Source organism: Monodon monoceros, unplaced genomic scaffold, assembly GCF_005190385.1.
Source record: "Monodon monoceros isolate NGI ecotype Baffin Bay Population unplaced genomic scaffold, NGI_Narwhal_1 Super_Scaffold_10, whole genome shotgun sequence".
Classification (NCBI taxonomy): domain Eukaryota; kingdom Metazoa; phylum Chordata; class Mammalia; order Artiodactyla; family Monodontidae; genus Monodon; species Monodon monoceros.
Window position 1 is genome coordinate 49009039 of NW_021703766.1, and position 24813 is coordinate 49033851.

Below are 24813 nucleotides of genomic sequence, written 5' to 3' on the forward strand. Positions count from 1 at the left end.
CCCAAAGCAGAAGAGATTTGCCTCTGGATGGACACAAGCAGGCCTTGGAAGCCCAGGGCTTTAGAACCAAATTGGCCTGGGTTTGAATCCTGACTCCACCAGTTTCTGATTGTGACCTTGAGCCTCAGTTTCCACATCTGGAAAGTGGGGGGTCATTTCGTGCCTACTTCTTTCATTCATTTGAAAATTTTGGGACTTTCCTGGTGGCGCAGTGATTGAGAATCCGCCTGCCAATGCAGGGGTCACGTGTTCGATCCCTGGTCCGGGAAGATCGCACATGCCATGGAGCAGCTAAGCCAGCGTGCCACAACTACTGAGCTTGTGCTCTAGAGACTGCGAGCCACAACTACTGGGCCTGCATGCCACAACTACTGAAGTCCACGCACCTACAACCTCGCAACAAAAGAAGCCACTGCCAGGAGAAGCCCTCGCACCGCAACGAAGAGTAGCCCTTGCTCTCCGCAGCTAGAGAAAGCCCGCGTGCAGCAACGAAGACCCAATGCAGACAAAAATAAATTTAAATAAATAAATAAATAAAAATGTTTACTGAGTGCCTATTATGTGCCAAGCTCTGTTCTAAGTGCTGGAGTTTCAGTGAAAAGCAAGTCAGCCCCAGAGTTTGCCCTCGTGGTCTGTGCAGCTTGCGGAGGAAGTAAACCACAATACAGAAAACAAGTAAATAGTAATAGCTAACATTTATTGAGCACTTACTATGTGCCAAGCACTCAGTTATTTTCATCACCATTTTACAGATAAAGAAACAGGCACAGAGGTAAGATAATTTCAGGTCCTGGCATTACAGAGATAAGACAGAGTGATATGGTCAGGGATGGGAGTGTGAGGCTAATTTAGAGAGAGTGGGGCCAGCGAAAGTCTTTCTGAGGAAGTGACATTTGAGCTGAGATGTAAATGACAAGAAGGAAGCAGTCACACAAGGCGGGGTGGGGGTGGGGGTAGGAAGTAGCTTCCCACGCAGAGGGAAGAGTAAGTGCAAAGGTCCAGAGGTAAGTATGAGTTTGGCATATTCCTGGGGCAACAAGAAGACCGGTGAGGATGGAGCTGTGGAGGAGGAGGAGAGCAGGAGGTAGATGAGGTCAAGGAGGTAATGGGCCTGCAGATCTTGCAGGACCTCGAAGACTGTGGGCAGATGTTGGCGGTTTGTCACTGTATCCTCCATAAGCCCTAGTGAGGCCACCTATGTAAATCACACATGAGAACAGTGCCTGGCACACAGTAGGCACACATAAATGACAGCAGCCCCTATTCATTTCTCAGTGAAACCTACTATATAAGATCAATAACGGGTTCCAAGTGATGACCAAAATAGACGTGGGCCATTATCCTTCTACGATCACAGCTAACTGTGTTACTGACAGAAACAATGCAGGAACTCAGATTTCCTGCTTCCCAAACTCCTAATTCTCCCACCCTCCACCTCCCTGAGCTCCAATTCTAGGAGAGGAGAAATCAGACTCCAACATACAGAACAGTGCGCAGCAGGCTGCAATGTGCTAAGGGCTGTTACCGGAGTGCCCCCAGAGGCCTGTGGGAGCCCAAGGGAGTTCAGATCCTGAAGGCTCTTGTGTGTTGGGGGTGGGAAGTGCAACCAGGTTGTGAATGAAGGAACCACAGGGGGAGGAGTTTAGGCTGGTGGGTTGTTGGGGCAGGTGACACAAAAAGATGAGTCAGTCCTTGCTCTGTGTGCGCACAGTGACCTTGGCCCAATAGCTTGGCTTTTCCTTCTCTGCCAAATGGGAGTCATCCCACCACCCACTTCCCAGGGGAGAAGAGCAGGTTCAGTGAGCTCATGCCTGTTAAGTGCTGCTCGGCACAGTGGGTTTTGGGTAAGGCTAATGGAGCTAGTTTTATTACAAGTGCTTTCTCAGATAGATGTTAAAGGACCCGGGTGACAGGAGGGGGGAGGGGGCAGCTTTGCCAGGGGGCTGGGAGCAGGGCTCACTGTCATGCTTTGTCTTTTCTCTCTGCCTCTAGGTTTCCTTCTCTCTCTTCTAGGTTTCCAGCTGCTTTTCTCTCTCATCTCTGTCTCTCTTTATGTCTCCGTCTGGAAATTGGGTCCTTGATGTATCACTTATGAGCTAAGTCACCTTGAGCAAGTTACTGCCTCTCTCTGAGCCTCAGTTTCTTCTTCTGGAAAATGGAAATGAAAATGCCTCTGCTACAGGTCTGTTATGAGGATCAAGTGAGATACATACATGTAAAATGCCCAATATATGGTACAATCATTATTATTAATTAGCCTGATTTTGGACTGATTTTTTCTCAGCCTCTTTTTTTTTTTTTTTTGACCATGCCACGTGGCATGCAGGATCTTAGTTCCCCGAACAGGGATCGAACCCATAGCCCCTGCAGTGGAAGTATGGAGTCTTAACCACTGGACTGCCAGGGAAGTCCTTTCCTCTGTCTTTCTGACTCTTTCTTTCTTTGTGTTTCTCTTTCTACCTCTCCTTCTGTTAGTCTGTCTCCCTAAGTCTATACCTGGGCTGGGAGCTCCATGAGGGCAGGGCAAGGGCTATCTTGGCCATCCAGGCCCCCAGCATCACCAAGCCCAGGGCCTGATACATAACAAGTACCCAATAAAGTAAATTGAATCCAGCTCTGTGCCGAACCCGTGTTGGGTGATGCTGGGGACCCAGTAGTGACTGAGACAGCCCCAGCCCTGCCCTCGCAGAGCTCATGGTTCAGGAGAAGAAATCATTATTTGTTGAGTAACTGAGCTAATTTTGAGGTGGGCTTGGAAGACTTGACCAAAATTGTGTGGAGGTATGTGAGGTGGAAAAAACTGCTGGAACCGAGGTTGGGGGGGCTGGAAAGGGTTTGAAGAGTCGGGAAGTGATGGAGAGAAGGCTGCAGAGCTCAGCAAAGGCCTGGAAGGCTGTGAGAGGAGCCTGAGGGAGCCATGGCAGGTTCAGAGCAGGGGAGGGACAGGGACAGGTTTGTGCTTTAGCAGGACCACTCTCACTGCCTGGCTGCTCTGGGGAGGTTGGGGGATGGATGGAAAGGAGAGGGACACGACTGGGGCAGCAGAACAGGGAGAGAAGGGTCCTGGATCAGAGTAGGGGCTGGGAGGAGAGGGAGGAAGAGCCAGATTCTAAAAACCAGGAAAGGGGACTTCTCTGGCGGTCCAGTGGTTAGGACTCCATGCTTTCACTGCCGAGGGCACGGGTTTGATCCCTGGTCGGAGACCTAAGATCCCACAAGTCGCGTGGTGTGGCCAAAAAATAAAATTAAAAATTAAAATTAAATAATATAATATAAAACAAAATAAGTACAAACCAGGAGGAAAATGCCAGCCTGCTCTCCATGACGCTAGGAAATGGGCTTGAGGGATGGCCCACCACCACCAGGGGGCAGCCAGGGCTCCAGGTTTGAATGTCTCAGAGGCTCCTCCCAGGGGCAGGGAGCATTGCTCCTTGATCTGGAGGTGGTGGCAGGTGGGAGCTGTCTTTGGGGCCCCAGCGGAGAGCCCCTCTGCTCTCCTGCCCTCCCATCCTGGCCTCTTGGTTCCCTGGAGCCCTCAGTCCACCAGCAAGAGATTATGTCAACACAGCCCCGCTGCTTCTGCCCGGGACAATATTTGCCCTCAGGATCTGGGAAGGTTGCTATGGAGACTGGGGATGTGCTGCAGGAGGGTGGGGGGCAGTGAGGGGGGAGAGGCAGGGTCAGGGGAAGCACCCCCCCTCCTGGAAGAGGGTGAGGGGAGCCAGGCCTCATCTCTGTCTCATCTCTATCTGATGGTGTCTTTGAGAGTTTATCCCCATCCTCATTTATCTGTGTTCCAAGTCTCTCTGTCTCTCTGGACCGTTTCTTCATCTCTGTCTCTGATTATCGCTCTGATACCTGTCTCTGGGTCTCTGTCTCTCAGGTCTCCTCTCTCTGAGTCTCTTTCTCTGTCCTTTTACTCTCTCTCTCTCTCTCTCTCTCTCTCTTTAGGTTCCCATCCCTAGGTTTCTCCACATCTCTGTGTCTCTCTTGGTATTATGTCTCTATGTCTCGGTCTCTCTTCGGGTCTTGTCTCTGTCTTTCTGGGTCTCATGTCCTTCTTTGTCTCTGTCTCTCTCTTGAGTCCCATGTTTTTTGTGTTGGTCTCTCTAGGCCCCCATCTCTGGATCTCTGTCTCTGGGTTCCTGTCTTTCTCTGGATCCTATGTGTGTGCGTGTGTGTGTGTCTCTCTCTGGGTTACTGTCTTTCAGGCCTTGTCTCTCCGCAGTCCCCAGGGGGCCATCTTGGCCTCCCATTTCTGGCCTCAGTCCCTATGGGGCCCCCCTCTCCCCATCTCTCTCTGCCTCATTTCTCCTGCACCATCTGCCGGCACTCCAGGCCCCTGCCTGCTCCCCACAGGCTCTTCTTGGCCAGGCAGCCCCATGGAGGGAGGCACAGGTCCCCCAGCTTCATCCTGAGGTGGGGGGAGCACTGCCTGGTCAGGCCTGGGGTGGAGGGAACAACAGCCTGGAGACCCGGGACCAGGGGACATGGAGAGAGAAAAACAGACAGACACCCTGAGAGGAGATAGGAAAAGAGGGATGAGAAAGGAGAAAGCTTCAAGACAGGCAAGAAGAGACTGACCTGGAGAATGGAGTGAGCAAGAGAGATGAGGAGGGGGTGAAAGGGAACCTGGAGGGAAGAGAAAAGACAGTCTAGCCGACAAGAGCGGAAGACAGACAAACTGAGTGCGGGCTTAGAGGAAAGGAGAAAGGAGACATTCAGACCGAGGAGAGAGGAGATGGCGTGGAGAGAGATGGATGATAGAGAGAGAAGAACAGGGGGACAGGGCAGGGCTGCTTCTCTGCCTGCAGCTTCCAGAAGCGCTGAGCGTGGGGATGGGGAAGGGCCCCTGTGGCCACCCCTGTGGCCCTGGTGCCTCCTCCTCAGACCCTGGGAGACTGTAAAAGCCCTCAGGAGGGCTGAGATGGGCAGGGGTCCAGTCGGGGACCCAGGCATCACCCCTCCTGTCCTTCCCGCCCACCCCCCACCCAGTGCTCTGTTCTGCCCTGTGTTTTCCCAGAGGGACTTGATGAGGGAGGGGCGAGGGGCTCTGAGCCCCAGTAGGCTGCTCATCTCCCGGCTCCTGCCTTGGTTATCTCTCCTCAGGGTCCCCGTCTTTCAGGCTCTCTCTCCCTCCACCCCTCCCCATCTCCATCTTCCAATTTGTATCTATTCTCTCTCTGTCTTTCTCCCTCTCTTGGTCCCTGTTTTCTCTCCCCTGTTTTGTTTTGTTTTCTCTCTCTCTCTCTCTCTCTCTCTCTCTCTCGGTATTTCTCTCTACTTTTCTGTCCTTTTCTATTTCTTTCTCACTATCTGTCTCTCTTGGTCTCTGTCGTCTCTGCCTCTTCCTGTCTCTGCCTTTCTCTGCCTGTCTCTGGTTTTTCTTGGTCCTTGGTTTCTTTTCCTGTCTCTCTCACCACCTCAGTTCCTCTCCCCTGCTTCCCCCTCCTGCCCCCAGCCTCTCTCCTCCCACTTTCCAGCCTCCCCCCACCTTCCCATCCCTAGCAAGTGACCCCCAGGCCCTCTTGAGGCCAAGAAGAGACTCCCTCCCAACTCCAGCCTCTTCCCGAGGTGCCGGGCAATCTCAGACCCCTCCCCTCTCCACTTCAACTGAGCCTTTCCCAGGACCCAGAGGGCGCCAGGAATGTGGGGCAGAGAGCAGGGAGGCCAGCTGGAGGTCAGGAAGCCAGGACCCACCCATGTCAACCCCCCTCCCCCAGACTGGTCTCCTTTTAGCCTCTGGTGCTGGATCTCACGCCACCATTACTCCCTGCCCCTCCCGGGGCCTCTGGGCCTCAGTTTCTCCTCTGCAAAATGGGCAGACTCACCTCTGTCCCATTTACCTCACAGCTCTCCAGGGAGTGTGTGCTCATGAATGTTACTAGTATGATTAACGTGCAGGAATTGGTGATTTGTATTAAAGGGGGAAGCGAGTGCTGAGAGCCGGGACGCAGTTTCTAAGCCAAATATTCTCCGCATTTCAGAGCAAAGGAAAAGACTGAAAGTGGAGATTGTGAGGGGGCGTGTGATTCAGTGGTGACTGTGACCAGATCACGTGAGGCTATGGGATGATGTGTGATCCTGTGGAAAACTGTGTGACTGTGTGTGACTGTATGTGACTTGTGAGTGCGGGTGAGGCTGTGATGGAGAGTTGTATGTTTGTATGACCTTAGCACTGGATGTGACTGAGGATGACAGTGTGACAATGTGACACCAGGAGCTCATGAGAGTGTGCCTTAGTGACACTGGGGGAATGTGTGTTGTTGGAATATGACTGTGGACTCTGTAGGTGATTATGTGAAGTGTGTGACTCGATGTGTGAGCGTGTTAATGGGTGGAGTTGTGTAACATTGTGTGTTACCTTCAGATCGCGTCATTAAAGGATTGTATGACTGCGTGAGGAACCATATAACTGTCTGCTTTTATTTCGTCGACCATCATTCTTTGAGCCTCTGCTCTATGCCCCAACCTGTGCTGAGTGATGCTGGGGACCCAGTGGTGACTGAGATGCCCTGGCCCTGTCCTCATGGGGCACACAGGCCGGGGGGGGAGACAGACAGTGTTTGTGATGTGACCTAGTGATGGTGTGAATGTGTGTGTGATGGACACTGTATCATTGGGACTGTGGGAAGCTGTGATTGTGTTTCCGTGTGAGCAGAGGAGTCCATGCCCCAGGTATGTGGCTGTGTCACTGCGAATGACTGTTAGCCTGTTTGGGTCTCTGGGTGTGACGCTGGATTGTAGGACTGTGAATGAACATGAAGAACATGTTCTGTGAGGAACAGTGTGTGAGATTCTGTGTCATGCCTCCCTGCGGCTGGGTGTATGGGATTGTGCGTGACACTGTGTGTGACTGAGACTCCGTGTGCAGTGGCTGAGTGGGACGGGTGGGACAATGTGAGAGGCTGTGCACCCTGGGAGGGGGGGTCCTCAGGATGATGACGGTGACTGTTCTCCCACGTGACCCTTGGCTGTGAGTGGCTGTGACACTCACACGCAACTGGCCCCCTGTGCTGGGTCTCTGCCCCAAGCTCCCCCTTCCTGTTCCTTGGCCCGCCCTGGCCCCGCCCCCTCCCATCACCCCAGGCTGTCACCTCTTCCAGAGCCCAGGCGAGGCAGTGGAGGCAGCAGCGTCAGAAGCAAGTGATCGAGAGGAGGGCTGGGGACAGGTGAGGGCTCCCCCCATCCCAGTCCGTTCCCCCTGCCACACGTCCCCCTCAAGTCTCTGGGCCCCTCTTTCTGCATTTCTTAGCCTGTGCTTTTGTCCCTCTGCCCCTCTGTGCCCACAGTCTATATCCTCCTTCTGTCTCTCAGCATCTCTGTCTCCACGTCTCACAATCTCTGTTTAGCCTCTAGATAGCTCTGTATCTCTGCCTCTTTCTCCCAGTCTCTGTACCTCTCTCCACGTCTCTATCTCCTCTTTGTCTCCTAGCCCACATTTTTGTCTCTGTCTTCCTCTGCCTTTTGGTTTCTGGTCTCTTGCTGTGTGTCTCATCCTGTCTGTCTCTGTGTCTCTCAGTCTCTATATTTGTCTCATGTCTCTGTGACTCTGTGTCTTTCTGGGGCTCCAACCGAGATCCTCCTTGCTTTCCCCTTTCCCTACATGGTGCCAGCTGTGGGGTGTTGGGGGTTAGACCGATTTCCAGGCATCTGGACCCCTGCAGACCTAAGAGGGTCTGATGCCTCTCTGGTCCCTAGGAGAGGATTGTCCCGCTGACTCTGGGTTTTATCCACAGTAGGGAAAGTTTGATACGGTCGGGGTCCTATCCGCGATTTGAAAACCCTTTGGGAGAGTGGGAACTTCAACAGTCATTTCAAGCTCCGTGCCCTCCTCTCCAAGGTGGTCCCCAAGTTCCCCGGAGTCTCTAGGTCTATACTCCGGGGAACACTGGCGCTTTTGCCCAGCGCGGCTCTAAGGCAACCGCACTCTCAGCAAACACCCCCCTTCTACCGCCGCTGCCCCAGAAACAGCCGGGAGCGGGCCCGGGAGTCAGGTGTTGGATCTCGGTCTCCGCCCACTCCTCACCACTCCCGCCCCCCGCCCCAAATCACCACTCTTGGGGGAGGGGGGCGCTGCCTCCGGGTACCTGAATCCCTCTGCGTGGTGGCGCTGGGGCTGGGGAAGGGGGGCGGCGGCTCCTGATTCTGCCCTCGGACCCCCAGAGCCAGCTGCCCTTGCGTGACCGGACCCTTCGCCCCCCATGCCCTGCCTCTCACACGATGCCGAGCTGTCCACCCTGGTGGCTGCTACTGCTGCTCTCGCTGTGGGAGCCGCTGCTCCGGAGGGCGGAGGTGAGAACCCGAGGAGCCAAGGAGCTCAAGGCTTGGAGGGATGTCTGGGGCCGGTTTTTAAGGCTTATCCCACTGGGAAGATTGTTTTAAGACCTCGCCGCCTCCTTCCCGTAAATTTCCTGAAGGTTTTCAGCTCCCCACAGCAACTCCCCTGGTGGTTTCTAGGCACCCCTCAAGACTTAGAAGAGGTTTCTAAGCCACCCAAGACTCCTGAGCAAAACAGGACAGCCCCTCCAAGTCCCTCTAGGGTGTTTCTGGCCCTCAGGAACCACGCTGCCTGGGAGCAGGGGTCAGCGCGGGGCGGGATTGGGGGGTCCACCCTTCTCTCTTTTTGTAGGCAGGCTCTGAGGGGCAGACGGCGGGAGAGCTGTACCAGCGTTGGGAACGGTACCGCAGGGAGTGCCAGGCGACACTAGAGGCTGCGGCGCCCCCAGCAGGTGTTACTGGGGTGGAGATCTGGGAGCAAGAGAAGGGCTGGGGCTGAGAGGGGTGGGCTTGAGGCCGGCCTAGGAATGATCCGCGGGGCCTGAGAGAAGTCTGTGTTAAATGTGGGCGGTGTGGGAGCGGCCTGAGATGAACCTTGAAAAGGGAGGGGTCTTGGGCGAGGCCTATACTAGGTGGGTGGGACCTAAAGTGGACCGCGAAGAGGGAGTTTGGGGTGGAGCCTAGGAAGGGCCTTGCAGAGTGGGAAGCATCTTTGCTTGGTGGAAGGAGCCCAGAGCAGGGTTCGGAAGGTGGGCGGGGCCTGGGGTCTGGTGGGAGGAGCTGTGACGGAGCAGGGACCCGACCACTCCAGGTGGGCGGGGCTGGGGCAGGGCTTGTGTGTGGAAGGCGGAGAAGCATTGGGCGAGAGGTACAGAAGGTCCACCCGACATCTGGCCCCCACGCCCACCCCAGGCCTCGCCTGTAACGGGTCCTTTGATATGTACGTCTGCTGGGACCACACTGCACCCAATGCCACTGCCCGTGCGTCCTGCCCCTGGTACCTGCCCTGGAACCGCCATGGTGAGCTGCCTCGTGGACACCGGGCCCTCCCCTGACACAAACAGCTCTCTTTTAACCCTGGCCCCAGACACCACTGCCCCGCAGCAATCCTGCTCCTCTTTGTCCGGCTGGGTGTCTCCTTCTGTCTGTCCACCCCTGGCTGGGTCACCGCATAATGCCCCTTCTCTGTCTCTGTATCTCTCTGAGGACCACCAGGTTCTTATTTTCTCTCCTTTTCATGAGTCTGTTTCTGCACATCTTGGTCTTCCTTGCCTAACTAGCTGTGTGACCTAGGGTAGTTTATTTAATTTCTTTACGTCTCACTTTCCTCGTTTGTAAAATGATGTTTATGATAGTACCAAGTTCACAGCCTTGTTATGAATATTAAATTAATTGATACGTGTAAAATGCTACACAAGGGTTTATCATCATCATATCACTGGATCTCTCTCTGCCTTCGTCTCACAATTTGTCTTTCTGCCTCCATCTCTGTGCCTCTGATCCCCTCCCTTGTTTCCCCACAGTGGCTGCAGGCTTTGTCCTCCGCCATTGTGGCAGTGATGGCCAATGGGGACCTTGGAGAGACCATTCTCAGTGTGAGAACCCAGAGAAGAATGGGGTTTTTCAGGTAAGAAGAGGTGAGGGATTCAGGGTAGGATGTCCAGACATAGGCAGAAAGCAGCCTCAGACAAAGCCTCAAACCCCTGGTACTGTTCAGGACTCTGGGTTCCAAGTGATAGAAATTCAGCTCCTTGTTTGAAGGAGAAAGAAAAAGAAATATATTGGCTTCTGTGATTGAAAACTATAAGGCTACAGCTTCAGGCACAGCTGGATCTGGGTGCTAAAATGATGTGGTTGGGAATCTCACCATATTGTTCCTCTGTTTTTCTGTATGATGGTGTCCTCTTTTCTGTGGAGTGGAAAAGGTGGCTCTCATTGGCACCAGGTTCACATTCCACCTACCAAGCAACAATGTAGGAAGACTGAGTTTTTTTCTCAATAGCTCTAACTTTATGTCCCAGGACTGACTGTCATTGGCCTGATTTGGGTCATATAATTGCCCTCGACTAATCGTTGTGTGTGTGTGTGTGTGTGTGTGTGTGTGTGTGTGGTGTAGTGTTAGATAGAATGCTTTGATTGGCTGGTCACATGCCCAGACTTGGAGTTGAGGGGCGGAGTGCCCCACTCAGACAATGGTAGGTGGATCCCCAAAGGAACACTGGGGTGTGGGGTAGGAACAAAGAGCAGATATCTCTCCAGCACCTTTATGGCCCTAGGGGAAGAACTGAGCTCTATTTCTGTGTCTTCTTGCCCCACCCCCAGGACCAAAGGCTCAGCTTGGAGCGGCTGCAGGTTATGTACACCGTGGGCTACTCCCTGTCCCTTGCCACACTGCTGCTCGCCTTGCTCATCTTGAGTTTCTTCAGGTGGGACCCCCAGCCCTGAGTGGAGGCAGCAGAGACTGGGCTTCAGTTTTCCCAGTAAGATGGGGTAGTCAGGCTCCACCGGCAACAAGCATTTAATGGTGGTTCTGTGGGAAGGGCTGGGGGGTAGTTTAAGGGACTCTGTGTGGCCAAGGCCAGGTCCTCAGACTGCCTTCCAAATCCCCCAGGCGGCTGCGCTGCACTCGCAACTACATCCACATCAACCTGTTCATGTCTTTCATGCTGCGGGCAGCAGCCATCCTCACCCGAGACCGTCTGCTTCCTCCACCTGGCCCCTACCCTGGGGGTCAGGCTCCTATCCTGTGGAACCGGGTGAGCACCGTCTCTCTCTTTCTCAAATTGGGATTCTCTCTCCTCTGGTGAGGCCAGAGGGTTCCCATTCCATTTACTACCTCCTACCCTATCGACAGTTAATCTCTCTTGACCCTTCCAACACAATTGGAGAGGGACCCTCCCAACTCGGCCTCCCCCATCATTGAACTCTCCCACCCCATCACCTCCTCTATTGGAATTTTCCATTCCCGTTCTCTCAGTATCTCACCCATCGTTGGACTTTCGCACCAATGAGAGAATCCCCTGCTAGAGGTGAGACGGTGGCAGGATGGGAGAAACTAACTAGTGGGGGGATTTGGTAGATACCAATTTGTTCCTGAGAGACAAGGTGGGAGAGACTAAAGTCTAGGGACAGCGGGGAGGAAACCTATTAAGTTGGGCCATACCAATTGTTAAAAAGCCAAGGGGTGGGAGAGTCCATATGCTGGCGGGACATGAGAGAAAACTTTTGAGAGGTGGAGTAGTTGAGTGGAATTCTTAGAAGGAGATGGGGTTGGGAGAGGCCATATTTGGGGGGATCTGGGGGGAACTCTGATAGCAAGATGTAAGATACCAATTGTTAAAGAGGTTAGAGTGGGAGAGTTCATATAGGGAAAGAGAATAGGGCGAAAGAAACCAAAACGACATCATCCTTTGGTGATATAGAATGAGAGGAGAATATTTGATGTCAAGAGACGACAAGAGATGGGGGTGGAGGGGGCCCTGACTGCCCCCTTCTCTTGTCTGGCCACCCCCTAGGCCCTAGCTGCCTGTCGCACGGCCCAGATCTTGACCCAGTACTGCGTGGGTGCCAACTACACGTGGCTGCTGGTGGAGGGCATCTACCTGCACAGCCTCCTGGTGCTTGTGGGAGGCTCCGAGGAGGGCCACTTCCGCTGCTACATGCTCCTCGGCTGGGGTGAGCCCCGACCCTGTCCCCTGCCCAGCCCAGCGCGCCTCCCCTCTCCCCAGCTACCCTGCTGGTCTACCTCAGGGGGTCTCCTCTCCTCTCTAGGCTTCTGCCTCCCCTTCCCGGCGGGGGAATTCCTCGGGTCTTGGGCCTGGCGGGGCCCGTGCGCGCTCTGACAGCTGCGGCGGGGTGGGGGGCGGGGGTTGGGTCTGCACAGGGGCCCCCGCACTTTTCGTCATTCCTTGGGTGATCGTCAGGTACCTGTACGAGAACACGCAGTAAGTCGTGGGTCTGGGGCGGGGCTTGGGAGGTGGGCGGAGCTTTGAGGGACGCGGGAGGGGTACGATGGAAACGTGGGGAGGTTCTAATTGCACCTAGGGACCCGGGTGGGTTCTGAAGGAACAGGTCGCTTAGAAAGTTGGGTTCCAGGACTACGGGAAGGGGAGGGATGAGGGCTGGGCCTAAATAGTAGCGGGCGGGGCTTTAAGGAAATGTGGGTGTGGCGTTAAGGAAGGTGGGCGGGGCCTGGGGAGTTTAAGTGCTTAATTCGGCGAGCCTAAGGTTTTCTGTCCCTTAGCTCTACTCCTCCTCCTCCAGGTGCTGGGAGCGGAACGATATCAAGGGCATTTGGTGGATTATAAGGACCCCTATCCTGCTAACCATCTTGGTACGGCCGGCCCCACCTCTTTCAGGCTGGTCTCAGGGATTTCCTGTCCTGGGAAGCCTGGGCGGTGGGGGGTAGGCCTGAGAGGGGGGAACTGGCTCAGTCTCTCTCTCTCTCCCCCCCCGCAGATTAATTTTCTCATCTTTATCCGCATCCTTGGCATCCTCGCGTCAAAGCTGAGGACGCAACAGATGCGCTGCCCAGACTACCGACTGAGGTGAAGGAGGGCGGTGGGGACGGAGGGGAAGGTGGCTGGGTGCAAGATGGGGGACCCGGGGCCGTGGGACCACTGCCACCCTCTACCCCCAGGCTGGCTCGCTCCACGCTGACGCTGGTGCCCCTGCTGGGCGTCCACGAGGTGGTGTTTGCTCCCGTGACTGAGGAACAGGCCCGGGGTGCCCTGCGCTTGGCCAAGCTCAGCTTTGAGATCTTCCTCAGTTCTTTCCAGGTGCTTAAGCAGGGTGCAGGAGCTACACCCTTTGACTTGGGGCCCTCCTACTCAGAGGGGCACGAGGGTTACAATAATCCTCTGGCGCAGCCACAGAATGGGGTGTGAAGATAGGATTTTGTTCATTCATTCTACACAAAATACTGAGCTAGCGCCGTCCCCGGGCTGGGGAAGCAGCAGAGAGGAGACAGGAGACCAGGCAGCCCCAGCAGTACTGCCTCCCGGTTAAGATAGAGGGCTTTGAGGCCAGCCAGGGCTGGGGCCAAATTTGGGTTGTCACTCCCAGCTCTGTGGCCTTCACCTCAGGGCCAGGGCAAGGGTGAGGCATCTGAAGTACCTAAAGCGCAAATTTTAAGGAAGTGCTCCCTGAAGTTGAAGGCCCACCCTGCCCGTGCTTGCCCTACCCTAGCCTCCACCCTGCTTTTTACCTTGTTGGGCCTCAGTTTTCTCATCTCTAAAGTGGGGACAATACTTGTCTCATTTCATAAGGCTGTTCATTCATTACATTCAGCAAAACTTTATTGAACACTTACTATGTACCAAACACTCTTCCAGGCTTACTGTGGGGATACAGCCAAGAACCAAATGGTGCCTGCCCTCTAGTGAGAGAGACAGATGCTAAAGATACTATATAAGTAAAATATACAGAATGTCAGATGGTGAGACATGCCTAAAGGAGGGTGGAAGAAAGCAAGAAAACAGAGATGAGGAGCCAACAAAGAAGGATGGGGTTATAGACAGGGGGTCAGGGAAGGCCTCGCTGAAAAGACACTGGAGCAGAGACCCAAAGATGAGGGAACAAGCCAGGAAGATATTTGGGAAAAATGTTCCAGAAAGAGAAATGCGAAGTGCAAGATCCCTGAGGTGGGAGAGAGTACCTGTCATGATGGAAGAAGGTCAGCATGCCTCAGCAGGGGGAGCCAGTGAGAGCAGGCGGGGGGGGGGGGGGGGGGGAGGACAGAGGTGAGATACCTGGGCAGATCCTTGAGCCAAACGAGGACTTTGGCTTTTCCTCTGAGTGAGGTGGGAGCCAAGAGAGCAGAGGGACGTGATCAGAGTTAGATATTAAAAGGATCGTGGAAAGTGATAAGAAATATCTTAATAATTACACATAAAATAATTGTCTTGCATTAATATATCAATTACTTTCTTAATTATAAATATACTTTATATTTATTTAAATTTATATTTAAAATATGTATAAATTTATATAAATATAAAACTAATTCTTTATTAAAGTTTATAAATAGGGAATTCCATGGCGGTCCAGTAGTTAGGACTCTGTGCCTTCACTGATGAGGGCCTGGGTTCGATCCCTGGTTGGGGAACTAAGATCCCACAAGCCGCACAGTGTGGCTAAATAAATAAAATCATGTAGTAAGTTATGATAAAATTCAGAAAAAGGTTTAACTATGTGCCACGCACTACGGCTTCTTGCATATTAATAATACCTCAATTCTCACGACCACCACTGTATTATTACTCCATTTTCCAGATAAAGAAACTGAGTCACAGAGGGGTTAAGCAGCTTACCCAAGTGGGGAAGAAAGTGGGGAAGCGGTGATCACATCCAAGCAGGCTACCTCCGGGGTCACTTGTTCTTAACCTCCAGCCCTGATTGCTCAGCAAACTGGCGAGGGCAAGGGGGGATTCGGGAGCCGGGGAGAAGGTGACTGCAATAGTGTAGGACCAGGGTGGCGGCAGGCGAGGTGGTTTGGGGCCTGGAAGGGGTCAGAGCTCATTAAGGGGTGTTTATAACCCTGCCCCTGCCCCCCCAATTTAACACCGCACCTCCTCTGGCAGGGTTTTCTGGTCAGCGTCCTCTACTGCTTCATCAACAAGGAGGTAGGGAGAGCCCCGGCCCGCCGCCCACGCCCTCTGCCGGCCGCGCAGGGAATGGCGCGCCCCGCGCCGCCTCTGAGCGCTGTCCCGTTGCAGGTGCAGTCGGAGATCCGGCGGGGCTGGCACCGCTGCCGCCTGCGCCACAGACTCGGCGAAGAACCGTGCCAACCCCCCGAGCGCGCCTTCCGGACCCTGCCCTCGGGTTCCGGCCCCGGCCAGGTCGCCGCCGGCCGCGCTCTGTGCTCGAGGACACTCCCAGGTCCTGCGGGTGAGGCCAGCCATGTCTTAGAAAGTTACTGCTAGGCTGCGGGATTCTTGGGTCCATTCAGTTAGCACGTATTTATTGAGCGCTTGCTGTGTACCAGGCCTGGTGTGGAGAGCGCTGGGGAAATGGGGCGGCGCGGGGGCGGGGGCGGAGGGGAAGGAACAGAAGACAAGGTCCCTATTCTAGAAATCACAACTGAGTGGGGAAACAGACCGTGAGGATAAACCAAGTTACATATACGCTGTGGAACGGCTTATAAAGAAAAGTTAGAAGGGGACCTAGTGTGGTCTGGGGCATCTCTGAGGAAGTGACATTTAAGCCATGCCTGAAAGAGGTGAGGGAGACACCTTTGGAAAGAATTCGCGGCGAGATTCTAGGCAGAAGGAAGCACATCTGCGAAGGCCCTAGGGCGGGAAGGAGCTTGGCAGTGTCTGAGGAACAGAGAGGAGGCCTGCGTGTCTGGAGTGGGGTGAGTCAGAGCCAACAGATGGAGAGAGAAGTGGGAGGGGGCAGAAGAGTGGGAATTTTATTTCAGGTGCACTGAAGGTTCTTTGGAGCGGCTCCTAATGGAGTGGGCTAAGTTTTTTAAACAGATCTGTCTGCCCTCTGGGGCAACAGATTATTAGGGGCAAGGGTGGCAGCTGGGAGCCCAGGGAGGAGGCTAATGCAGGTGGGAGGTGATGTTGGCTAGACCAGGGTGGTGGCCACATAGGGTGTGAAACAGTTAGATTCTAGAGCTGTTTTAAAGGTAGAACTGAGAGGATTTGCCGAGGAAGGAGAGAAGCCAGGGAAGACTTCTCGTTTGGGGCTGGAGAGAGGAAAGAGGGAGATGGGGTTCAGGGTGGGGAGAACCAATAGTGCTCTTTGGACATGTTAAGCTGGGAATAAGGGTCTGGAGGTCAGAGTGAGAGACAGAAATGTGAGTGGCACTGGGGTCCAGAGAGGAGGATTCTGTGTGTAGATATCAACATGGGCAATTCAGGGCAGGTGTCAGAGCTGAAACCTACATCCAGGGAGGCCAAGACCACTGCTAGCTGGAGAGTGTGGACACACATGCATACCCTTCTTGGTGGCTCCTGGGAACTAGGAGAATTAGGAGGAAAGCCAGCAGTCTCACTGTGGCTGGACCACCTGTACACATGCAAGACCCTCACTCCTAAATCCCTCCCCCACATAGACACACACTTAGATTCAGTTGGTACCTGGGTGTTGTCCATTCTTTTCCTTGGGGTCCCCAGCTCCCTGGACAGATATGGCCCATGGTCGCTGAACTCAGAGTCCTTTCAAGCATGTGGTCCTGCTGGGCCCCTCTTGTGGGTTCTGGGAAGGTGGGGGCCTAGGGCTGGGCCCTTGTAAATAAAGCATGAGAAACAGTTGTTTTTTGTGGGGGTGGGGGGTGGGGGGTGGGAAAATCTTCTTGGCCAGGCCATAAGGGAAATGACAGAGGCGGGCTGTGTGGCCAGATGCTGGTGGTGGCCTTGCACCCTCTGGAGAGCAGTACTGCTCAACTTCAGCCACGTGTTGCCAAGAGATCATGGACACCATGCTGCCACCATCCTCCATGCCTAAGAGAACGTTCCCAGCTGGGAACGTTCATGTGATCTCCTGTTATTTAAATTATTTACAATGTGTATGATTAAAAATTGTGTGTGTGCCAAACATTTTCTGAGAGCTGCTTCTCCAGAAAGGTAGTGTAGGAATAATAAAGCTGCAGGAACCAGCCTAGTTCAAATCTTAGTTTTTGGCTACTGATTAGCTGTGTGACTTGGGGAAAATTCCTAACCTCTCTGTGCCTAAGTTTCACTTCTGGAAAATGGGAATAATGATGGTACCAACATCCTAGGGTTGCCTGAGATTCCAATGAGTAACTCTTAGGATACTGCCTGGTGCATGGAGCACACTTGGCCAGTTTGCCTAGTGCTTTTCCTGCAACCTGTTTTCACTTTCACTCACCGTAACGGAAGAGGGGATTAGAGACCATTTGGGCAGTGGGTTGGGTAGAGAGATGAGGAAATTCAGATTGATGCCAGGCAGGGGTGTCCTAGGCTAGAATCTTTGCTGCCAGCCTGCAAGGCAGGGAAAGGAATTCCTATTTCCCGGGGAGAACAGGAGGGATGTGGGGCAGGGATTCGAACTGTGACCCCGGGGCTTGTGCTGTCCCAGCTCCTGCACAAGAACCAAATCCTGGGGGTAAGTTTCCTGCGGCAGCATCATTCCCCACACTGTTATGGCTCCATCCTGCTCCCCAACAGTCATAAGGGCCTGGCTCCCTGGGTTTGAACTTGGCTCCATTGTCTCCTGAGCGATCCTGGGCAAGTCACTTACCTTCTCTGGGCCTCGGCTGTCTCATCTGTAAAATGGGGTGCCTCTAGCATCTATCTCCCAGATGGTTGTTCAAATTAGATGTGAACCACTCAGTAAACATAAGCCTTTATTACCTCACAGCCATTGCCTTGCATGTGTCAGGCCTTCTCCTGCTGCAGGGTCCTCAGCTCTGTCGCTAACGGGATCATGGCTGCGCCTTCCACAGCTCAGTGTGTCAGACAACTCATTCGACCCTGACCTCAGACTTGCGAACTGCACCAGCCTGGCACTTGGCCTTATCTGGAGAACACAGATAAAGATGCAGAGACAGAACACAGAGAGAGCTGGAGGGTGGGGGGGTCGCGGAGCATGATGTGTGTGCGTCAGAGCAAGACAGGGATTTCTCTTAATCCACCCACAACAAGTAAGGTACCCCCTTCCCACCTCTATCTCCCTACATTTGTCAGAGAATTTCTCTCTCGGGTAGTTAAGCTGTGATTTGAGGGCAGCAGAGTTCAGGGGCTAGGCCACAGGCTCAGGAGCAGGGTGGGTTTGAATGGTGGCATCACCACTTCCTGGCTGGATACCCCTGGGGAGGCGCCATCACCTCTTTGTGCCCCAGTCCCCGCCTCCGGAATTGGAAGTAATAAATCACAGTGCCTGCTCAGAGTTGTTAGGAAGTCTGAACAGCACAGAGTGTAGGGCCTGGCAACCGCACAGGTCAGGTGTCAGCTACAAATGCTGTTGGTATTGAGTACTAACTGCTTTAACTGCAGCTCTTTCTCCTGTCAGTGAGGGCAGCCTGGGGGCTCTTCTGGGCACGGCTGTGTCCCCGGCATTGCAACACAGGGCTGGGCACAGAGCAGGCACTTGGGGGAATGTCTGACTGAACAAATGGAAAAAAAAAAAAAAAAAGACTGAAAGAAATTTTGAGTGAGACCGACTTACTGAGAGGTGGGGAGAAGGAAGAGAAAGAGAAAGTGACGAGAAGCTAGAACAAATTAAAGCACAAAAGGCAGCAAAAGCTCCCTCTGCCCAATCAATTCACTTCACAGAAGGGGAAAGTCAGGCCTGGAAGGGGCAGAGACCAGGCCTCTTCACCTGCTCAGAGAGGTCCCAATCCCCGTGCTTGGCCCCATGCCCGGCTGTCCCCCTCCTGGGTCTGCCCCACTCTCTAGGCCCTGTGAACAGACAGAGGCCACTAGAAAAAACACATGACTTTATTATTCCCAGCACAAAGGGCAGGTCTTTGCAAAACGAGGGGGTAAGTTCTGACGGCAGGGAGGAGGCCCCTACTTGCCGGCGATGAGCGGGTTCCGCAGGACCACAATGACCGAGTCCCCGCGCAGGAACATTTTTGAGATGTAGCGGTCCTTGTTGACTGGCTTGGACTTCTTCTTGCCCTTGCCACTCTTGGGGACTTCGGTCCACATCTCCTTCACGTTCTCCAGCACCATGTTGCAGTGCCTGGTGGGCAGAAGGAGGCATCAGGAATGAGAGGGAGCCTCCTGACCCCCTCCTCTGTGCAGCACTGCCTCTTCCTCCATCAGCGTGGCATGGGGGAAGGTGCAGGCCCGGGACCAGGATGGCTGGGGCTCCAAGGCCACCTCTGCAAGTCCTCAGCTTGAAGCTTGGGCAAAGGACTTCACTCCTCTGTGCCTCAGTTTCCTCCTCTCTATAATGGGGACATTCATGGTGCCTACCTCCTAGGGCTGTTGTGAAGATTAAATGCATCAATACAGTATTCTTGTTAAGTACTTAGAACAGGGCCTGGCACAGGATAAAGGCAAATGAAATGGTGCTGCTTGTGCTTTTTAACTCCGAGTACTTCTGGTGGCATAAGCAAAGGTACAATTTCTCTTTGGAGAACCAGAGGTCCCTGGGGCCTGAGGCCGGTACATGACGCCTCCACTCCAGTCCTGCTTTCTGTCCCTGTCCTCAGGGTGCTGGGTGGGCACGTGTGATGACAGTATGGATTAGCTCAGTCAACAAACGCTTGCAATGAATACAACAATGAATAAAAGAGATGATATCCCTGCCCTCATGGGGTCTGCAGTCTAGTGAGGGGTGAAGAACACTAAATAAGTAAACAAAGACACCTGTAATACACTGTCAGGTGGTAGCAAGTGCTATGAAGAAAAATTAAAGCAAGGTAAAGGGATAGGAGGATACAGGGAAATATTACCAAGCATAAGAAAGATGAGGGGGCTTCCCTGGTGGCGCAGTGGTTAAGCATCCACCTGCCAATGCAGGGGACACGGGTTCGGGCCATGGTCCGGGAAGATCCCACATGTCACGGAGCAACTAAGCCTGGGCGCCACAACTACTGAAGCCTCCGTGCCTAGAGCCCACGCTCCGCAACAAGAGAAGGCACTGCAGTGAGAAGCCCACGCAGCGCAACGCAGAGTAGCAACGAAGACCCAACGCAGCCAAAAATAATAAATAATAAGTAAATTTATTTAAAAAAAAGAAAGACGAGGAAGCTCGTGAGGAGCACATGAGGAAGCTCTGTGCCTTGCTATGTAGTAACCTCCAGAAGATACTGCTGAGTGAAAAAGGCAAGGGAGGGAACAGGATGCATGGAAAGCAACCTTCTGTAGGAAAAAAGTGGGTAGGAAAAACATACATTCCACCACCTGCTTGTGCAATACTAAATCCCTGAAATACACCTAAAGACTGGTGGCAGTGGGGTGACCTAGGTAGACTGGAGACAAACCAGATGGAAACTTTTCATTGGACTGTTATTACTGTTTTGGAAATCATGTGAATATATTACCAATTCAGAGAAAATAAGTTAAAAAAAGGAAGTAGCATACCAATATGGGAACATTTCCAAGGTATATTGTTAAGTGAAAAAACCAAGGTCTAAAACGGCGTGGCATGCCATTAGTAGTGACTTAAAAATAAATAAAAAGCACCCTCCTGTATCTACATGTATGATGTTCTGTGCAAGTAATCCTCCTGGAGGAGACCGGAGAAATTAGCCATGATGGGTCCCCGGGGAGGGCAACTGGTGCATGGAGAGGGAAGACTTGCTCTTCATTGGGTGCCTTTTGTATTTTTCAAATTTTGCATCCATTGCTCACTCAAGAAAGTAACATAATTAAGTAAATAAAGTGGTTAAGAATACCCTAGCTAACTTGCAGTGATGTCCTCAGACCACTGATTTGTGTGAAAAAACAAGATGCAACAGAGCACACGAATGATTCTACCTTAAAAACAATATTATGACAGATCAATTATGCCTCAATAAAGCTGTTAACTACCACCACAAGGGAGTCTTTGGGTGAATCAAACATGGCAGGACACATACTAGGGTGGTAGGCTGGGTAGGGAGAGGGATGAGAGGATGATATGGGGGCACAGGAGGAAGCTAGGGGAAAAGGAAAGAGTCAACTTAAAAAATTATATATATATATATATATATATATATATATATATATATATATATATCCACCACCTTGAGCACTTACCATATAGGCACTCACCAGGCCCCTTTAAGCACTTTCTAAGCATTAACCCATCAATCCTCCCTGCATCTCACCCCCAGGAGGTAAACACTGACTGGTTTACTAGTTCTCTCCAGCTTCTAGAGCAGGAAACTGAGCATAGTGGGATGAAGTGGCTCACCCAAGGTCACAGAGTCTGGAAGTGGCAGAGCCTGTGTTCGAATCCAGACCTATCTGCCTCCTGTACCTGGCACTTCCTGTTGTTCTCATTCTCATTTTATTCAAGGGGAAACTAAGGCTGAGTGAAAGACTTGTTCATGGTCACATAAAAGCTAGTGGCAAAAGCATTCCAGGAGTAAGTTTCATCACACCACTGTGAGGAAAGCACTTCCCAAATGCTAACTAAAAGCTGCAGGTCATATGTTTACTGAGCATTTATTATGTGTTAGGTACTGAGCCAAGTGCTCTTCATACATAATATCATTTAAGCCTCACAACTGTTCTGAGGGGTATTATTATGATGCATATTTCACAGATAAGGAAACTGAGGCCCAGAGAGGAAAAATCATTTGCTGCTCCCTATGGCTGAAACACTCAGACCCTAGCTTGCACCTTCATTTTATTCATACCTGTCCACCGTTGCGTCTTCCTTTGAGGCCTCCCATGTTATCTACCTAAGACAGCACCTCCTTCCCAGTACTTCAAACTCTTAACCTGTCTTTACTTTTCTGCATAGAATTTATCATCACTTGTCTTTATGACATTATTTACATGTTTGCTGTCGGCTTCCCTGCCTACAGCATAAGCTCCCTGAGTATAGGAACCATGTTTGTTTCCATCATTGCTGTATCTCTGGAGCCTAAAACAGTACCTGACCCAGGTGGACGCTCTCATTATGCAATAACTGCAAAAAAACTGATTAAGAGCTCTGGGTGCCAAATGCTCGACTTCTAATGACTTACTACGCTTCACATATATTAAGTGATTGAATCTTTGCAACCACCATGATTACTGCCACTGTACGGACAAGATAAAGTCACTTGCCAAAGGTCACATGGCTGTTAAGAGGCAGAGCTGGGACATGAATCCAGGAAGACTGGCTCCCAAGTACATGACCATAACCACTGTGCTTCACAGCTGGAGGGACAATGATAGACCACCACATCTTGAGGTCCTGAGATGCTTCTGCCCTGGGCTTCGGACTGGAGCTGGGACTGCTTCTCCAGGCCTGGAAAGAACACCTCCCCAGACCCAGGCGTTTACCTGTCAAAGGCCTTTACACGGCCCAGGAGCTTCTTGTTGTTGCGGCAGTTGATGAGCACTTGCGTGTTGTTCTTGACCGACTGGGTGAGCACGGAGAGTGGGCCTGTGTTAAACTCCTCCTCCTCCCGCTTCTGCAGCTCCTCCGGGGTCATCTCACTCTTGGGCTTGTTGAGGAGGCTCCTAAGTGGGCAAGTATGGAACCCATAGGTGAGAGGGCCCAGAGCCGGAGCCTGGGTGCTCATGGCCTCTGGCTCGGTGTCTCCCTCACACACCCACCCTCCTGCTCGGTCCTCTCTCGGCATCACCACTTGGATACTTAACAGACATTTCCACCCTTCAAGTCCTAGGCTGAACTCCAGATCCCCCAATACCCCCAACTTATACTATACTATCCACAGCCTTCCTCATCTCCATCAATGGCAACTCCATCCTTCTAGTTGTTTAAGCAAAAACTCTTAATGTCAACTTGACTCTTCTTTCCTTCTCCCACATCCTATATTCAATCTGTCAGCAAATCCTGTCATCTGCCGCTAAAATATATCGGAATCTGTCCATTTCTTACCATGGCTTAAACCTCCATCATCTCTCTCCTACTGGTCTCGCTGCCTCCATCCACACTCCCCAACAGTTTGCTCTCCACAAAGCAGTCTCGGGGATGGTGCCAAGACTCAAGTCATATATCATCTCACTCTTCAAAACCCCCTCATGGGCTTCCCTGGTGGCACAGTGGTTAAGAATCGCCTGCCAATGCAGGGGACACGGGTTCGAGCCCTGGTCTGGGAAGATCCCACATGCAGTGAAACTAAGCCCGTGCGCCACAACTACTGAGCCTGCGCTCTAGAGCCCGCGAGCCGCAACTATTGAGCACGTGCTCTAGAGCCAGCGAGCCACAACTACTGAAGCCCGCACGCCTAGAGCCCGTGCTCCGCAACAAGAGAAGCCACCGCAATGAGAAGCCCGCGCACCGCAACGAAGAGTAGCCCTCGCTCGCCACAACTAGAGAAAAGCCCGCGCGCAGCAACGAAGACCCAACGCAGCCAAAAATAAATAAATAAAAATAGATACATTTATATTAAAAAATAGATATTAGGCAAACTTTCTTCTAGAGTCCCTGCATTTGCTTTTCCCTCTGCCTGGATACCTCCCCAGATATCTCTGTAGTACACTCTCTCACTTTCTTCAGGTTTTTGCTCAAGTGTTGCCTCCTTTATGTGTCCTGTCTCTCAAAAGTAGCGTTCCACATTGTTTCACCCTGCTCTGTTTCTTTATTCATAGTCCCGGTCACCTAACACACCACATACTTTACCTGTTTATTACCATTACGTTTACTGCCTGCCTCTTCCCATCCCATAAGATGCAGAAGGGGATTTTCTTCCTTGGGGGAGTGGGGTAATTTACTGATAGAGCCTATGTGTCTAAAGCAGCCTGATATAGGAGCACTCAATAAATAATTGTTGAATGAATACGTAAGGAAAATCATTCCCGTAACTCGTTATCCGTAAAAATCGAGAATGTAGTTGGAAAGCCAACCGTCTCCAGCTCAAATTATCCGTATAAACCCCTTATCTAAGATCGTTTTTCCTACAAGTCCGTACTCCCCTCTTCCAGGTTCTTTATTCGTAAAAGCGCTTCCCCTTAAAATTCATTTCAGTAAGATTCATTATTTGGGAAAGCCCAGCCCGTTATCAGATAAAGCTTTCCCTCCTCCCGAAGTCAGAATCCGTCAAAGGCCCCACGTCCGTTCTCAAACGCATCAGTAGAAAAGTACGCCACTTTACCCCTAAAATGTTTGCCTCCGCCCCCGGCTCTGACCATCCCCTTCCACCGGTAAGTGGCCAAATATACACCCTCAACCCCACTCCCGCCACCTAAGCCTAACCCGGCCTCACATGTTGGCGATGGTGGTGGCCGCACTCTCAAGTCACTACCGTCTCCGCGTTGCCTCAGCCTTCCACAGAGAGCGCAACAGAGGCGGGACTTCCGCTTCCTGCGGCCAACTTCCGTGGGCGCCTGCGCAAACCCAACCAGCGGGTGGGGGCGTGGCCAGTTGCCATAGCGATTTCCACCAGCCCTTCGCGGCTTTGGGATAAAAGCTTCACATGGTGATTCCCGGCCATTCAGGACAGTACGGGGCGGATATTCACGATAGTGGAGAGGAAAAGAAAGCGGGACTGATTCAAACCATTTTGTTGTAGAACCGCACAGGTTGATGGAAGGAAAGGACAAGCTATTTCCACATGCCCGCCCACCCTGCCTTTGGGGGAGCGGCCTCCGCGAAGCCAATCCGCTCCTCGCTTCCGGGATGGACACCTCCCCTTTTCCTTCGGAGACCGTTCATTTAAGTGTCTATTGATCTTTTGACTAGGGGTAACCAATCCTTTGCCTACATCCGGGAGGGGCGTGGACCTGCGCCCGGCAGGTCGAATGTTTTCCATGATCAAACGATTCTCATTGGCTTCCCCTCCTCCGCTGAGGCGGTGCCTACCTCTTTCGCGCTCCCTTTTGGGTTGTGCAACCCTCAGGGGAACCAACCCCCAAAGCTCCGGGGAGACAGGGAGGCGTGTCCTCAGAACGAAAGTCCCATTGGCTTTACTGTCCGCGGAAGTGTGGGATGGTGCAGCCGCTCTTGTTG

At 52.5% G+C, this 24813-nt stretch overlaps 2 protein-coding genes across 2 annotated transcripts; one reads left to right on the top strand and one right to left on the bottom strand.

Annotated features, from left to right (window-relative positions):
• The first annotated feature begins 8223 nt into the window (after positions 1 to 8223).
• On the top strand, positions 8224 to 15203 carry GIPR (gastric inhibitory polypeptide receptor). Its single transcript, XM_029236123.1, has 13 exons — positions 8224 to 8295; positions 8633 to 8732; positions 9193 to 9300; positions 9804 to 9907; positions 10603 to 10706; positions 10892 to 11036; positions 11796 to 11955; positions 12164 to 12224; positions 12544 to 12613; positions 12739 to 12827; positions 12920 to 13058; positions 14862 to 14903; positions 14997 to 15203. Exons 1-13 carry the CDS (start codon positions 8224 to 8226, stop codon positions 15201 to 15203), a joined length of 1401 nt encoding a protein of 466 aa, XP_029091956.1.
• Positions 15204 to 18670: 3467 nt separating this feature from the next.
• On the bottom strand, positions 18671 to 24184 carry SNRPD2 (small nuclear ribonucleoprotein D2 polypeptide). The gene is made up of 3 exons (XM_029237123.1): positions 24071 to 24184; positions 22182 to 22361; positions 18671 to 18936 (listed from the first exon to the last, which is right to left on the bottom strand). Coding segments are annotated over exons 1-3 (357 nt in total). The 5' UTR covers positions 24073 to 24184; the 3' UTR covers positions 18671 to 18761.
• Between the last annotated feature and the right edge of the window lie 629 nt (positions 24185 to 24813).